Source organism: Centrocercus urophasianus, unplaced genomic scaffold, assembly GCF_019232065.1.
Source record: "Centrocercus urophasianus isolate 14NV4802_14NV808 unplaced genomic scaffold, USGS_Curo_1.0 seq_350, whole genome shotgun sequence".
NCBI lineage: Eukaryota > Metazoa > Chordata > Aves > Galliformes > Phasianidae > Centrocercus > Centrocercus urophasianus.
The window spans coordinates 1-14,715 of record NW_024884923.1 but is presented as its reverse complement, the minus strand read 5'-3'; the positions used below and the strand labels follow the sequence as shown (position 1 = coordinate 14,715).

The 14,715-nt window shown below is 62.7% G+C and overlaps 2 protein-coding genes across 2 annotated transcripts; one reads left to right on the top strand and one right to left on the bottom strand.

Moving 5' to 3' along the window:
* Positions 1-19: 19 nt before the first annotated feature.
* On the top strand, positions 20-6,543 carry USP43 (ubiquitin specific peptidase 43; the record flags this gene model as incomplete). Its single annotated transcript, XM_042831254.1, has 17 exons — positions 20-238; positions 524-664; positions 1,350-1,417; positions 1,682-1,774; positions 1,954-2,089; positions 2,533-2,656; positions 2,810-2,902; positions 2,989-3,223; positions 3,328-3,433; positions 3,508-3,675; positions 3,820-3,917; positions 3,997-4,074; positions 4,150-4,276; positions 4,379-4,697; positions 5,114-5,272; positions 5,740-5,877; positions 5,963-6,543. Coding segments are annotated over 17 exons (2,883 nt in total), but the record flags the coding sequence as incomplete, so codon positions are not given.
* Positions 6,544-7,628: 1,085 nt separating this feature from the next.
* Positions 7,629-14,330, bottom strand: LOC122167048 (rho GTPase-activating protein 44-like; the record flags this gene model as incomplete). The annotated part of the gene is made up of 7 exons (XM_042831255.1): positions 7,629-8,438; positions 11,061-11,444; positions 11,533-11,648; positions 11,921-12,298; positions 13,196-13,417; positions 13,687-13,704; positions 14,143-14,330. Coding segments are annotated over 7 exons (1,449 nt in total), but the record flags the coding sequence as incomplete, so codon positions are not given.
* Positions 14,331-14,715: the final 385 nt, after the last annotated feature.

Genomic DNA, 14,715 nt, shown 5'->3' with positions numbered 1-14,715 from the left:
GGCGGCGCGGAGCGGGGCGCGACCGCCCGGCGCGCAGGGGCTGCGGAACCACGGCAACACGTGCTTCATGAACGCCGTGGTGCAGTGCCTCAGCAACACCGCCCCGCTCGCCGAGTTCCTGGCGCTCGGACGCTACCGAGCCCGCGGGGCCCGCGCCGAGGTCACGCACCGCCTGGCGGCTCTGGTCCGCGCCCTCTGGAGCCTGGAATACACCCCGCGGCTCTCCGCCGAGTTCCAGGTACGGCCGCTCCGGGCTCCGAGTTAACCCGGGTGGGGTCGGAGCGCTCCTCGGGCAGTTCCACGGCGGGGCGGGCGGCGGTGGCATCGCGTGTGCAGGATCCTCCCGGGGAGAGCCGTGCGTTGTACCGGGTTGGGAGAGCTGGGGGATCTTTCGCTAATCCCGAGGGCGAATCTGTGCTACGTGGAGGGGGAAACTGAGGCACAGGGCGGTGCGTTCGGTGGAGATGCGGCTCCGATACCCGGTCGCAGCATCCCCGTCCCGCTGCTTTGCTGCGCCCCGCAGAGCATCGTGGCCAAACACGGCGCGCAGTTCCGCGGTAACGCGCAGCACGACGCCCTCGAGTTCCTGCTGTGGCTGCTGGACCGCATGCACGAGGACCTGGGCAGCGCCTCGCCCGCACCGGGACATCGCGCTGCCCACCAGGTGGGTGTCCCCGGGGGAGGGAGCAGGCCATCCCGGTCCTTCCCTGCTGAGGTGGGGCAGCCCCCACGGCACCCCACCCAGCCGGGCAGATGAAAAAGAATCTCTTCTCCGTCCAGTCCGTGTCCTGGGAGGACAGATCTGCGTGCGGAGGGCTGCAGGTTGGATCTGCTGGGGGCACTCCAGGAGGAGGAGCCCTTGGGGGATGCGGGGAGCTTTGGGTCTTGCAGGGTGCACAGGCACCGAGCACATTGAGTTCCCTCCTCCGACCCCCCTCTGAGACAACAGATGGGCCCTGGCCCCCAGCAGACTGCGAGGAGGTGTCAGGCTCAGCGGGACCCAGAGCCAGCAGATGGCACCAGGAGAATCATTGTCCCTTCCAAATATTTTCAGGCTTGTTCACTGTAACACTGAAAAACTCCTGCCCACAAAACAGGCTGGTCATTCTCTGACAGCATCTTCTGGTATTCCCCATCCCAGTGCTGGTGTGTGTTGGGTACCTTTGCCCCAAGTGCGCCCATTTCACAGGACAGTAGACTGAACACAGTGGGACTGGGTGTATTCCCCATGCCATGCAGCCCGTGGGGAGCCCTCAGGCACTGGAGCCCACAGCAGTGCCTGAGGATGGTGGGGATCATGAGGGCCATGCTGGTGTAGGGTTCACCCCGTTTGGTCTGTGTCCTCACAGCGCAGTGTGGAGCAGAGTGGTGCCAGTGGGGAGAGCTTTGTACAGAGCCACTTCCAGGCACAGTACAGGTGAGCTGTGGGCAGGATGCGGCCCTGCGGTGTTGGGAGGGGGGCTGAGCTGCACCCAGCATTGCTGTGGGTGACACAGTACCGAGCCACGTCCCTGCATGGCTGTGCAGCAGGGCTCACAGTGAGCAGCTGCTGGCTGTGCCTCGTGCCGTGCGCGCGCTGTGGGATGTGGCTGTGCCTTGTGGCCACCCAGCCCCCAGGGATGCGTCCCCATGCCCCACATGGGTACTCAGAGGTGTGCCATCGGCCTGCCCATGCGTGCAGATCATCCCTGACGTGCCCGCACTGCCGGAAGCAAAGCAATACCTTCGACCCATTCCTGTGCATCTCGCTGCCCATCCCCGTGCGCCAGACCAGGTGAGTGCGTGGCGAGGGGACGGCCAGCACCACTTGGGGCATCCAGCTCCAAAAAGAGCCATTTGTGCCATATGGGGAGAACTCAGAGCGCAGGAGGTGGCGGTGTCCAGCAAGGAGGGATGCATGCTGGCACCACCGCACCTGGGGCACACATGACATCCCCACCATGATGTCCCCAGGGCACTGAATGTGACGCTGGTGCTGCAGCGCGAGGGCGGGCGCTCGCTGCGCGTGGGGCTGGCAGTGCCGCTGCTGGGCACGGCTGCAGAGCTGCGTGAGATGGTGGCACGGGAGGGGGATGTGCCCCCACAGCAGGTAACGGGGAGGCACTCAGAGCCTGTGTGCTGTGCTGTGCCTGGTGCTAAGCCTTGTTGGGCCTTGTACAATGCCACGTGCCATGCTGGGCCATGCTGTGTGCCTTGTACCGCACTGTGTGCTACGCTGTGCGCCGTGTCGTGTACCTGCACCGTGTGCATCTGCTGTGCTGTGCCTTGCCTCGTGCCACGCTGTGCCACATGCTGCGTGCCATGTTCTGTGCCATCTGCTCCACCATGTGCTGCGCCATATGCGCCATGTGCTGCGCCATGTGCCATGAGCTGTGCCACACGCTGTCATGTGCTGTGTACTGTGCCCTGTGCCATGCCGTGCACCAGGTGCTGTGCCATGTGCCACGCTGTGTACTGCACCATGTGCTGTGTGCCATGTATTTGCACTGTGTGCCTTGTGCCACATCCAGAGCCATGTGCCACATGCCACAGGTGATCCTGGCCGAGGTGTCCCCGCAGGGCTTCCTGCGCTCACTGGATGACGCTGAGGAGCTGAGCACAGCCGGGCAAGAGGCACCCCTGTATGCCCTGCAGGCTCCCCCAGAGGCCCCTGCAGGTACTGGGCACTGTGTGGGGCTGGTGGCATTGGAGGCGTCCTACTGGTGACTGCTGGGAGCCCTATCCCCATGCCGTTGGTGGGAGGCAGGTGTCTGCCCCGCTGGGATTGGTGGGAGGCTCCAGCCCCGCTGTTGTGATTCGTTGGAGGCAGGTGTGCTGTGCTGTGATTGGTGGCATCTGTGCCCCCCTCCCCCCAATGACGGGTGGGAGCTGTGCCCCGTCTGCTGTGATTGGTGGGAGGCAGGTGTGTTTTGTCGCGATTGGATGGAGGCAGATGCATGCTCTGCTGCAATTGGTGGCACCTTTCTCCTCCTCTGCTGTGATTGGTAGGAGCCTTGTCCCTCACGCCACGATTGGTGGGAGGCAGGTGTCTGTCTTGCCGTGATTGGTGGGAACCTCACCCCTCGCGCTGCGATTGGCGGAGCCGTTGGCGGGAATTTTCCCACGCCCTCCGTGTCACCCCGGTGTCCCCATCCCTCCCCCTAGGGGGTTCCCACGGGCATGGCCGCACCGCGCTCACCCTCTGCCCGCAGGCGCCCGCCCTGTGCTGCTGCTGCTGTGCCACGTGGCGGGCACCGGTCCGCACCGCGCCAGGTACCGCCCTGCCCTGCCCCGCACACGGCCCCCCTGCGTGTCCCCATGCCCCCAACCACGTCCCCATGCACCCAGGTTCGGATCACCGCTGGTGCTGTGGGCGGAGCGCGGTGCCTCTTGGGCACAGCTGCAGCGCGACGTGCTGGCCCCGCTGCGCGGCATGATGAGGAGCGCCGTGCAGGTGGGTGTCCCCATGGGTTGTCCTTGCGGGGGGCCGTGGTGACCCCACCCGTGGCCATGGTGTCCCTGTGAGAGGCGTCCCTGTTGCCCTGGTTGGCCATAGTCACTGGATGTGGCTGCAGTGTCACCCATCCCTGCCACTTGGGTGCCGTCGCCACCAAGGTATCCACAGGGCTGACGGGAGCCCGCAGTGAATCACACACTGAAGCCCCATCCTTGTCCCTCTGGGTGTCCCCACCATGGGTACGAGAGCAGAACTGAGGTCACATGGGAATACTGAAGTGTGGGGTAGTGCTCCGGCCCTGCTGGCACTAGCATCCCAGGGTGAGGGCGCTCCCCCTGAGGGACCTGAGGGTCCTTATGTCCCCTCACCGTGTTGTCCTGCAGGGCACGGTGCCGCTGTTCCGCATCCACGTGGCCAGGGAGCCCAGTGCCTACCTGTCCCCACAGGACCCACACCCGCTGTGCCACGCGGCCATTGACAGGTGAGGGGGGGCCACCCCACAGCCCTGCAGGGATGGGGAGGCCCCACTCCACACCTCCCTTTCCCTTTGGGGTGCTCAGGGCGCTGCAGCAGAGCCCCGCTGGCGGACCCCCCCACATCGCGCTGACAGTGGACTGGGACATCGACATCAAGGAGCGGTGAGTGCAGCACTGGGGGGGGGACCACAGCCCCGTGCTCCATCCCTGACCCTCCCCTCACCTCCCACCCTGCAGGCTTTTCGGCAGCGTGCAGCAGGAGGTGGTGCAGGACGCAGACAGCGTGCGGCTGCAGCAGGCGGCACACCAGCAGCACAGCTGCACTTTGGATGAGTGCTTCCAGCTCTACACCAAGGAGGAGCAGGTGGGTGCACCCAAAAAGCCTCACACCCTGCGGTGCTGGGCAGGGGGAGGAGGGGGAGGGACAAGACTCTCCTTTTGGGATGCTCACAGTATGTGCCTCCAGCTGGCACCGGATGACGCATGGCGCTGCCCGCACTGCCGGGTCCTGCAGCAGGGCACAGTGCAGCTCCGCCTCTGGACGCTGCCCGACATCCTCATCATCCACCTGAAGCGCTTCCGCCAGGTTGCCCAGCGCCGCCACAAGCTGAGCACGCTGGTGCGCTTCCCCTTGCGTGGGTTGGACATGGCCCCACACCTGGCCCCGGGGGGGGGAAGATGGCAGAACTCCCTGCGCCCGACTCGGAGCTGCCCCCCGGATGCTCTGTATGACCTTTACGCCGTCTGCAATCACCATGGCAGCATGCAGGGCGGGCATTACACCGGTGAGCGAGGGGTGCTGTGGGGCGGGGGGCATGGCACAGCCATGGGGAGTGGGGCTAGGGGTGCCGTGTGGGGGTGTGCAGTGAGATAAGGTGTGGGAGTGGGGGTCGCTGAAAGGAGAGTGCCATGGGCATGGCTTGGGGCCAGGGTTGTGCTGCGTGACAGCAGTCAATGGGGGAGGGATGTGGAGCCGGGGTGCATGGTGAAGACATGGGGTGTGGGGTCACAGGGTGCAGCAGGGGAATAGTGGGATAAAAATGTGTTGTGTGAGGGGTGCAGTGGGGAAGAGCATGGGGCCGGGGGCATTGCAAGGGGTGTGCAGTGTGTCAGAGCAGCGTGATGGGCTCCATCTCTGCTGTGGGGAGGGGAGACCCGAGGGGCCCTGCTCCCTGCTCCCCCTCCCTCACCCCTGCCCCAGCGTACTGCTGCAACTCCCTGGACGGGCGCTGGTACAGCTACGATGACAGCACGGTGGAGGGGGTGCGGGAGGACGAGGTGAGCACCCGCAGCGCCTACATCCTCTTCTACCAGCGCCGCAATGCCATCCCTGCCTGGTCGGCCAGCAGTGCTGCCAGAGGTGAGCAGTGTCACCCCCTCCATCACCACCTTGGCAGCACCTGCAGAGCAGGCACACTGTGCGTGCAGAGCACAGCCAAATGCAAGTGCACACACAGCACGATGTGCCTGCACGCAGCACTGCTGGATGCACACTCGTGCACTCAAGGTGTGTGTGTGCTCTCACAGCACAGTTGCATGCAGGTGCATGCGTGCACCTGGACACCTGTGCGTTGCCATCCATGGGCAGTGCAGCAGGCAGGCACACATTTGCATATAGCAGGGCTCCAAGCACACACATGCTGGTGTGCATCAGCATGCACAGCATTGTGCAGATTCCGCACACATCCGCATGCTTCTGTGCACACCCCTTGCATGCCTGCATATGCACACTGCTCACTGCAGCTCCTGCATTGCTGCACCCCCCAGCAGCTCCCAGCCCCACTCCCTGGCACTGTGCCCCCCCCGTGCAGCTCCCATTCCCCACAGGCAGCAGCAGCTCGGCCCCATTGAACCACTGGGCAGCCCGGCTAGGGGGCACCAAGCAGCACAGCGCAGGATCCCAGCCTGCAGCTCCCCGCCCATCCCCACCCTGCAGCCCGGACCTTAGCACCACACAGGAGCAAGGTGAGCCCCGCCCCCCTCCAGCCCTGAACCCCGTAGCAGCCCCGGTGCAACCACCCCCCACCTCCCTCATGCTCTCTCCTTGCAGGTGGCTTCGAAGCCCGGCCGCCGGTGCGGGTGGTGCAGAGCCGCAGCCTCAGTGTCAAGCTGCCACCCCCCGCCCGCTGCAGGGCCCCCCCCAGGGCTGTGCCCCTGCGGTGGTCCTTCGCCTCGCGCCCGCGGGCGGCCCCCGGGCAGCTGCTGCCATACATCCCCATGGGGCCGGTAGGCGGGGGCAGCCCCCGTGTGGAGCAGAAGGCCGTGCTGGGCGATGCTGCAGGCAGCACACAGAGCACAGAGCCCCCCCGCTGCACCCCAACACCACGCCGGGCCCACAGCGCCGGCCCCACTGGGATCTCGTGCCCCAAAAGCCCCCCGTGGAGTGGCGAGCAGGAGACAGGCCGCCCCCGGGTGCGGCAGGAGGGCACCCCTCGGGCACAGCACGACCCCCACAGCCCTGACGGGCCCATCCGGCGCTCACAGAGCTCAGCCTGCCTCCCCCCACGGCCCCCTCACCCCATGCGGCGCTCAGCATCGCTGGGCCGGGGCACGGGGGGCACTGCAGGGATACGGGGCAGGGAGCGCATGGCAACCCTGCGGCACGGGGTCGTGCCTGAGTCCAGCTTCTGAGGAAGGGAGTTGATGGTTGTGGGGCTGAGCTGGCAGTGGGTGGCACCTAAAGCATTGTGCTGTGGGGTCGGGGCATCTCTATGCTGTGGGCATCCCACAACTGGGTACCCAGAGCCTGGAGCATTGCACAGCTGCATGTATGTCTCTAGGAGCATCCAGCACCAAGAGCGTTGTGCAGGGGGGTACCTGCAAACAAAGCATCCCTGTGCCGGGAGCATCCTGCACCTGGGTACCCAGCACTGGGAGTATCGTGCCATGGGCCGTATGCAGTCAGGGCATTCCTGCATCATCAGCATCCTGGGGCTGGGTGCACAGTGCTGGGAGCATCCAGCAATGGGAGCGTTGAGCTCTGGGCTATCTGGAAGCAGGGCATCCCTGCGCCAGCAGCATCCTGCATCAGGGTATCCATCACCACCTGTGCTGGGATCATCATGCAATGGAGTGCCCAAAATCAGGGTGTGCCTGCACTATGAGCATCGTGCAGCTGGGTACCAGCCCTGGGCGCATCCCACTCAGGGATCCCTTCGCACCCGGCTGTGCTGTGCTGAGTGTCTGCACCCTTGGCCCTGTGCCTTTCAGCCCACGCCTTACTGGGAGCAAGCAGGGGGTCTGCAGGGCCGAGGGGCTGTTGGGAGAGAGAGTATTTATTCTATACAGAGAGTTCTATGCAGAGATGCTGTTTGTTTTCTACAAGCTACTGGTGCTGAGGGTTGGGCTGCGGGGCTGCTTGCACACTCAGGGCTATGCAGTGCGTGGTTCTCCCGCAGCCATTTCTATTAAAGACATGAAAGGAGCGCGCTGTGTGCCGCGTCCACCTGGGGGACGGCGCTGGGGGTTTCTTGGTGCTTTCTAGTGACTTTTCTGGGACCTTCCAGTGTGGCTGCTTTGAGGTTTGGGGGTGGCTGTGAGCCGAGCAGCCCCTGTGCTGCTTCAGTTTCCCTCTGTGGGTGATGCATTTGAAGCTGGAGGGGCACATTCTGTCCCCAAACCCGCACAGCCCCCCTCGTGGAGCGGCCCCTTCCCAAGCGCGTGCAGAGCCGCGGGAGGCGTTGAATGAAGGCAGGCTGGGGGCTGAGTTCCACAGCGATGTGCACGTTTATTCCAGCTGCTCCTGCCCCCCACACCCGTCCCCGTGCTGTGGGTGACGGTCAGATCGCGGCGGTGCAGAAGCAGTGGGGCCGGGGGGTCGGGGCAGTGCAGCACAGGGGGGCGGAGCGGGGCCACGATGCGTTCCCATGGACATAGTCCGTTTGTACACCAAGATCGGATGGAATGGCTCAAAATAAAACAAATATATATATATATATTTCTATATATACAAATATATAATATATATATATCTATGCCCACCAGATATATATATATATGTCATCTCTCTGAAAAGGATAAAAGGTGACTTTGTCTTTGCATGCACAACCAAAGCCTCTGCTCCACGCCACCAACCCACGACGACAGCAAAGAGGGGACGAGGCCGTGCCCCACACCCGCCTTATTGCTATGGGGCCATCCTCATATCCCAGCCACGGGGGTACGGAGCGGGGAGACGAGACCCCAGGCTGCTGCCCCACGTCAGAAGGGAATGGGGCTCCGGTGCCTCTCCAGCCCCGCTGCCACCACGAGGACGTGCCGGGGGGGGGGACATAGGCACCGAGTCACAAGGCAAAGTCTGGATAAGGCGAACCGAATCCCACTACAGGGCGGCAGCACCCGGTGCGGGGCTGGGGGCCGCAAGGATGGGCGGAGGGGACGCCGTCATAGGGCCGTGCTCTCCGAGTCCTCCTCCTCCTCTGCAGGGCCCTTCAGCTGCACTCTCTGCGCGGCGTCCAGCGGGTCCCGGCGCAGCGTGGCCTCCGCGCCCCCCAGGTGAATGGACGGCAGCTCGAAGTGCAGCAGACCTGCGGCAGGCACAGACAGCGGCGTGAGGGGCTGCCGAACGCGGCGAGGGGGGCAGGTACCGTTGTGTGCCGTGATGGGTGCTGCGTGCTCAGCACTGTGGCCGGAGGGGAAGCGTGGGGCTTTTGTCCCCACCTGTGTGTCCCCACACCTGGCAGCACGTTGCTGGCCTTTGCTGAGCCTGGACAGAGCCACCCCAAGGACAACTGCTGCTCCTGCCTGGCTCCACCAGTAGCTGCTGGCTTCAAGGCAATGCCTGCACGCAGTGCTGGGATGCAATGTCTGAGTGTGCCAATATGGGAATGCAGTGCTGGGGAAGCACTGGGTGCAATGCTGGAGTGCAATGCTGGGGTTACACCAGTGCCTGGCTGCACCAATGCAAGAATAAAATGCTGGGGTGCAATGCCGGGGTTGCATCAGTGCTTGGATGCAATGCTTGTGTGCAGTGCCTGGCTGCACCAGTGCGGCATTGCACCAGTGCCTGGGTGCAACACTGGGGTGTAATGCTAGGGTTACATCCCAGGGGTCTCTGCCTGGATGCAGTGCAGTGCCTGGGGGCACTGACGTGTGGATGGAAAGCCAGGGTGCAATGCTGAGATGGCACCTATGCATGGATGTACTGCCATGGGGTGAACTGCTAGAGCACCATGCCAGAATGCACCCTTGCCTGTGTGCAGTGCTGAGATGCAGTGCTGGGGCAGCACTCGTGCGTGAGTGTGCTGATGGTTGGACACAATGTCTGGGTGCACCCACAGCTGGGCACAATGGGGACAACACCAGGGACACACCAGTGCTGGGGTATGATGCTCACCAAGCCCAACCCGTCTCCACACAGCTCCCCTGTTCAGTCTGCCCTCACAGGCAGGGCTGCACGCAGAGGGCACCACTGCCAGCCCAGCTGCCAGCTGGGTGACCAGGACAGTGTCCCCAAAGCATCCCCACTGCCAAAGCGTCCCCATGGGCAAGGCATGACTGTGTGATGCTGAAGCTGCACATGGAGGCTGGCTCTTGGGGACAGCACTGCTTAGGAGATGGGGACGCTCATGCTGACCCCGGTGCTGCCCCCCACACTTGGCTCTGCAGCACAGACAGCACAGGGGGGACAAAGCCCAGCGCCACCAGGTTGGCACACAGTGGGTGTGGCATCAGAGCTGTCCTGGGGACCTTGCCAACCTCCTAGACACTGCCACCTTCCTGGGGACACTGTCACCTTAGTGGAGGCATTGCCACCTGCCTATGGGACATTGGCATCTTTCTGGGAACACTGCCATGTTCCCAGGGACACGGCCACCTTTTGTGAGGACACTGCCTTCTTGTCTGGGAACACTGCCACCTTCCCAGCGATGTCACAACCTTCCTGAGGACAATGCCACCTTCCCAAAGATGCTGTTACCTTTCCAGAGACATTACCACCTTCCTGAGGACAACGCCTGGACCTTCCAGGGCACAATTTCCTGGGCACACTTTCCTGAGCACATTGCCACCTTCCTCCACCTTGGGGCAGTGGCACCTTCCTGAGCACACTGCAACCTTCCCAGGGATCTTGTCACCTTCCCAAGGACACTGTCATCTTACCAGGAACCCTGCTGTCCTCCTAAGGACATTGCCATCTTATTGGGCACACTGCCATCTTTCCAGGGGACCATGCTACCTTCTTGAGGACCAACCTTGTCATTGTCCCATGTGCAGTGCCACCTTCCCCAGGACACTGCCACCTCTCTGAGCTCACTGCCACCTTCACAGGGACCTTATGACCTTCCCAGAAACTTCACCACCTTCCCAAGGTCACAGTCACCATCCTGGACACACTGTCATCTTCCTGAAGGATACTGCCACTTTTCCAAGCTCACTGCTGCCTCCCTGAGCGCACTGTTGAGCACAGTGTCACCTTCCCAGGGACCCTGCCACCTTCCCAATGTCACTGTCACCTTCCCAAGGATGCTGCCATCTTCCCAAAGTTGCTGTCACCTTCCTGGGTATATTGCCATCTTCCTGGGCATACTGTCACCTTCCTAGGGGCCTTGCCAACTTCCAAAGACATCGACACTGTCCAAGGATGCTGCCATCTTCCCAAGGTCACCGTCACTTTCTTGTGCACATTGTGACCTTCCCAAGGTCAATGTTACCTTCCTGGGCACGTTGCTTCCTTCCCAAGGACCTTGTGACCTTCCCAAGGCGGCTGTCACCTTTCTACGCACACTGTCACCTTCCCAGGGACCCTGACACCTTCCCAAGGATGCCACCACCTTTCTGAGTACATTTCCAACTTCCCAAGAACCTTGTGACCATGCCAGGGACTTTGCCACCTTCCCAAGATCACTGCCCCACTCTTGATGACTGTCCCTTTCCCAAGGTGACCATCACCTTCCTCGACACATTGCCACCTTCCCAAGGACTCTGCCACCTTTCCAAGGTGACCATCACCTTCCTGGGCACATCATCACTTTCCCACGGATGCTGCCATCTTCCCAGCCACGCTGTCACCAAACCCCAGGGCGCAAACAGCCATCCTGCAGGCTGGGCAGTGCCGCAGGGTCCCCATGGTGTCCCTGGGCAGCGGCGGTGCCCAAGAGCGCTCTGAGCTCCCGGCACAGCCCGGCTGCGTCCCGCGGCGGCTGGGTTACCTGTGGGCACGCTCTCCCCGGGGGCCACGGCGTCGAGCAGGGGGGCCTCCGTGGGCTGGGGGCTAGAGCCGGACGCGCTGGCCGTGGGGGGCTGCGGCGGCGGCAGCGAGGGCCTCTGCCTCGGCTTGGGGACGGGTCGAGATTTGGTTACAGAGCTGCCCAGGGGAGGAAGAGGAGGAGGAGGAGGAGACGGGGAAGGTGCGGCGGCTGGGGACAGCTGACCTGAGGCCAGGCAGTAGCCTTGAGGGTAAGCGAGTCCATAGGGCGCGGGGGTGCCTGGCGGGGTTGGGGACAAGCTGCCGGGGGACGGCTGGCCCGCCGGCGGCTCCGATGTGCCCCCTGAGGAGGGCGCCTTGGGTGGGATGGGCGCCAGCTTCTTGGAGGCTGCGGGAGAGACAGACAGACAGGAGGATGGAGAGACGGATGGACAGCGGTCAGGGGACTGGGGGGTGGCACACAGACGGGTACCCACCTTTGCGTGGGGCGCGCGGGCTCTGCTCGGCGGGGGATGGTGGTGTGGCCATGGGCTGCTGCCCACCGCCCTTCTGTGCTGTGGAGACGGGGGATGGCTCCTTGGGCTTTAGTGTGCTGTGGGGACAAGGGATGGCAGTGAGAAGCTTTGCTCCCAAAGCCCTGCACCCAAAGCCCAACACCGGCAGCATCCTTGTGCAAAGCACGCAGCCGGCGTGCCATGGGGCCACGATGCTCAAGGGCACCCATTGAGCTGCTGTGCTTTAATTGCAATTTAAAGCAATTTCTTAGCACAAAGGCCATGCTGCAGCCAAGCCAACTCATGTCCAGCAGCCATCTCCCTGGAGACAGCAGGGATAAGGGACAGCCATGGTGGCAGGGGTAGTTACCTGGCCAGGTTGGCTCCCGCAGGCATGCGGCCGCCCCCGGGGGGAGAGGGCAGCATGTGGGGCCGGGGGCTGGGGAGGAGCAGTGGGGCAGAGATGGGGAGCGGGCAGTGCCATGGGGCAAGAGAGCGTGGTGTGGGGACCAGCAGGGAGCAAGGCTTGGGGCGAAGGTGGGGGGTGAGTGGACGGGGGGAGCAGGAGGAAGAAGAGGAGGAGCGGGAGGGAGGAAGGCTCTGGCTGCAACCTGGCCAGAGGCGCAGTGCAGGTTGTGTCCAGGGCAGGGGACAGGGATGGGGACCAGGGGCCGGGGGCCCCCGCTTGTCCTCAGGGCAGGGGAGGCTGTAGCAGCAATCCGGCCAGGCGGGCGGCACACCACGCGTGCTGCAAAATGTCCAAAAAGATCACAGAACAGCAAAACGATAGAACAACAAAATAAAAAAAGACTTGAGCAGAAGCATCAGCAGGAGGGGGAATTGAGAGCAGCAGCAAGGCAGCAACACTAGGGGAGCGGGAACGGCCCCAGCAGGGCTCATGGGGCTGCTCAGAGGGGAGGACAACATCAAAACAGGGGGAGCCTGGGGGACAGCCCCTTCCCCACGGCTGCAGAGCCCTTTGGAGTGGGAGCTTCATCGCTGGGATGGAGCCTTTGGCATGTCCCCCTGGTCTGCAGGCGCCACCAGCAGCCCAGCACAGGGATGGAGGAGGGATGGGGTGAAGGCAGCAGCACCAGGATGGGTCAGCATGTTACAAAGGATGAGAGTAACGCAGAAGCAGATTGGCACAAAGGCACTGAAGCGAGGCAGCAGCGGCACAGCGGAGGCAACCTGATGGGCATCCCCACTACAGGGAGAGGCTGTGGGGTACCCAGGGTGGGACTGCTCCAAGCATTGCCCTGTACCAGAACACAGCTCTTGGGTCCCTAACAAAACCCATGGGTGCTTGGCCTGCACTCTGCCATGCCACACAGCAGTCCTGCAGGGTGGCAGGAGAGGAAGGCTCCCCATTTTGGAGCAGGATGGAACAAGATAGGTGCTTTCTTCCATTTTGACCTACGTGAACCACAGGAGGACATGGATTTTGGGTAAAGAAAGAGCTCAGGGAACACTAGGCTCCTTTAGGATTTTGCTCTGATCACTGCAAGCCCAGCAGCTTACAGCTCAACACTGTGAGTGCAAGAGCCCCGTGGGGAAACCCAGCTCAGCTTGGTCCCAAGGGGGACACCGGAGGGACACCACGGGGACAAGTGTGCTGCAGACACATAGGGACACAGGTCCATACCTTGCCCGCTCGGCTGCGGGCGGGAAGCCAAAGCTGGAGGCAGGAGATGAGGGGCTGGCTGACACATCAGGAGCCTGCTCAGGGATGGGTGAGTGCGGCGTGGCGGGCAGCTCGGCGGGCGGTGCGGGTGGCTGCGTGGCCGGGGGGGTGGCGGGTGTCTTGCGTGCTCCTGAGGTGCCTCTACGTGCCACCCACGAGGTGTCCATCACTCTGACACCCATGCTGGGGACAGAGATGGAGCCTCAGCATCCGCACGGCAAGACGGGACCGCGCTAAGGCACCGCCGGTGTCCCAGCCCAATGCAGCTCCCATTGAGCCCCTGCAAATGTTTCTTCCACTGAGAAGCTGCCGGGAATAAATCCCCACGGAAACAGGGTGGGATGGCTTTGCACGACAGGCTGGTGACACCAGCCATATCACCCTTTGCGTTGGTACCGGGGCACCAGCATCCTCCCAGCACCCGCCCGGAACTGTCGTAGAGAACACCGTACCTTTGGATTTTCCTAAGGCTGCATGGACAGAAACAGATGGTTATTAGTGGTAAATAACCTAAAACCAGACATGGGGAGCTTGGAAAAGGAGCTAAGAAGACATGGGGCTCGGAGTGTGGGCACTGGTAGGACGTGGTAGGAGGAACATATGATGAAGATGGGGAAGCCTCGGTGCACGTTTCAGAACTGGGTCCATAGCACAAGAAGGGCACAGGAGGTGACACAGGGGCCAGCCTGCTCCCACCCCCAGCAGGTTTGGGGCTGCGACAAGCCCAGGTCTCATCCAAGCATCCTTAGATCTTATCCAAGTGCTCCCATATCTCAGCATCCCTGGGGGAAGAGTGCATCCCCAGCACGGGCTGCAGGGTCCTCCCGTTGGAACCACCCATCTTGCAAGCGAATCCAACCCTGGGGAGCAATGCCAGCTCCCCGTCCCCAGCCCCAAACAGGCCCTACCCATCCTTCTTGTAAAACTCCAGCATCATGTTATCCGTGGCCACGCTGAGCGGCCGCCGCGCCTGGTCGTGCTGCTTGCGGTCAGCATGGTCCATGTCCGGGGAGGGCATGGAGCTGTAGTTGGCATTGTGGTTCACGTGCATGGGGCTGCCATAATTGCCGGTGACATTGAATTCAATGTCTGCATGGAAAATGACAGATGGACATCAGCCCGCTTGTCCCCAGCAATGGTGCTGGGTGCAGCAATGATGCAGGGTGGAGGTGCTCCTGGCACTATGTAAACCACAAAGGTTGCCCACAACGGAGCCATGGAGTAGCTGGGTGCATCCCACTGCTCGCATAAATCACGTTGGTCCTCTCACCCACCCTAGACACATGAAGCTCATCCAATGCTATCCCACCCCATTCCATCCCACTGCATCCCATCCACCTCATTCCATCTTACTGTATCCTATCCACTCCATTCCATTCCATTCCATCCCATTCCATTCCATTCCATTCCATTCCATCCCATTCCATCCCATCCCATCCCACCTCATCCCATCCATCCCATTCCATCCCATCCCATCCCAT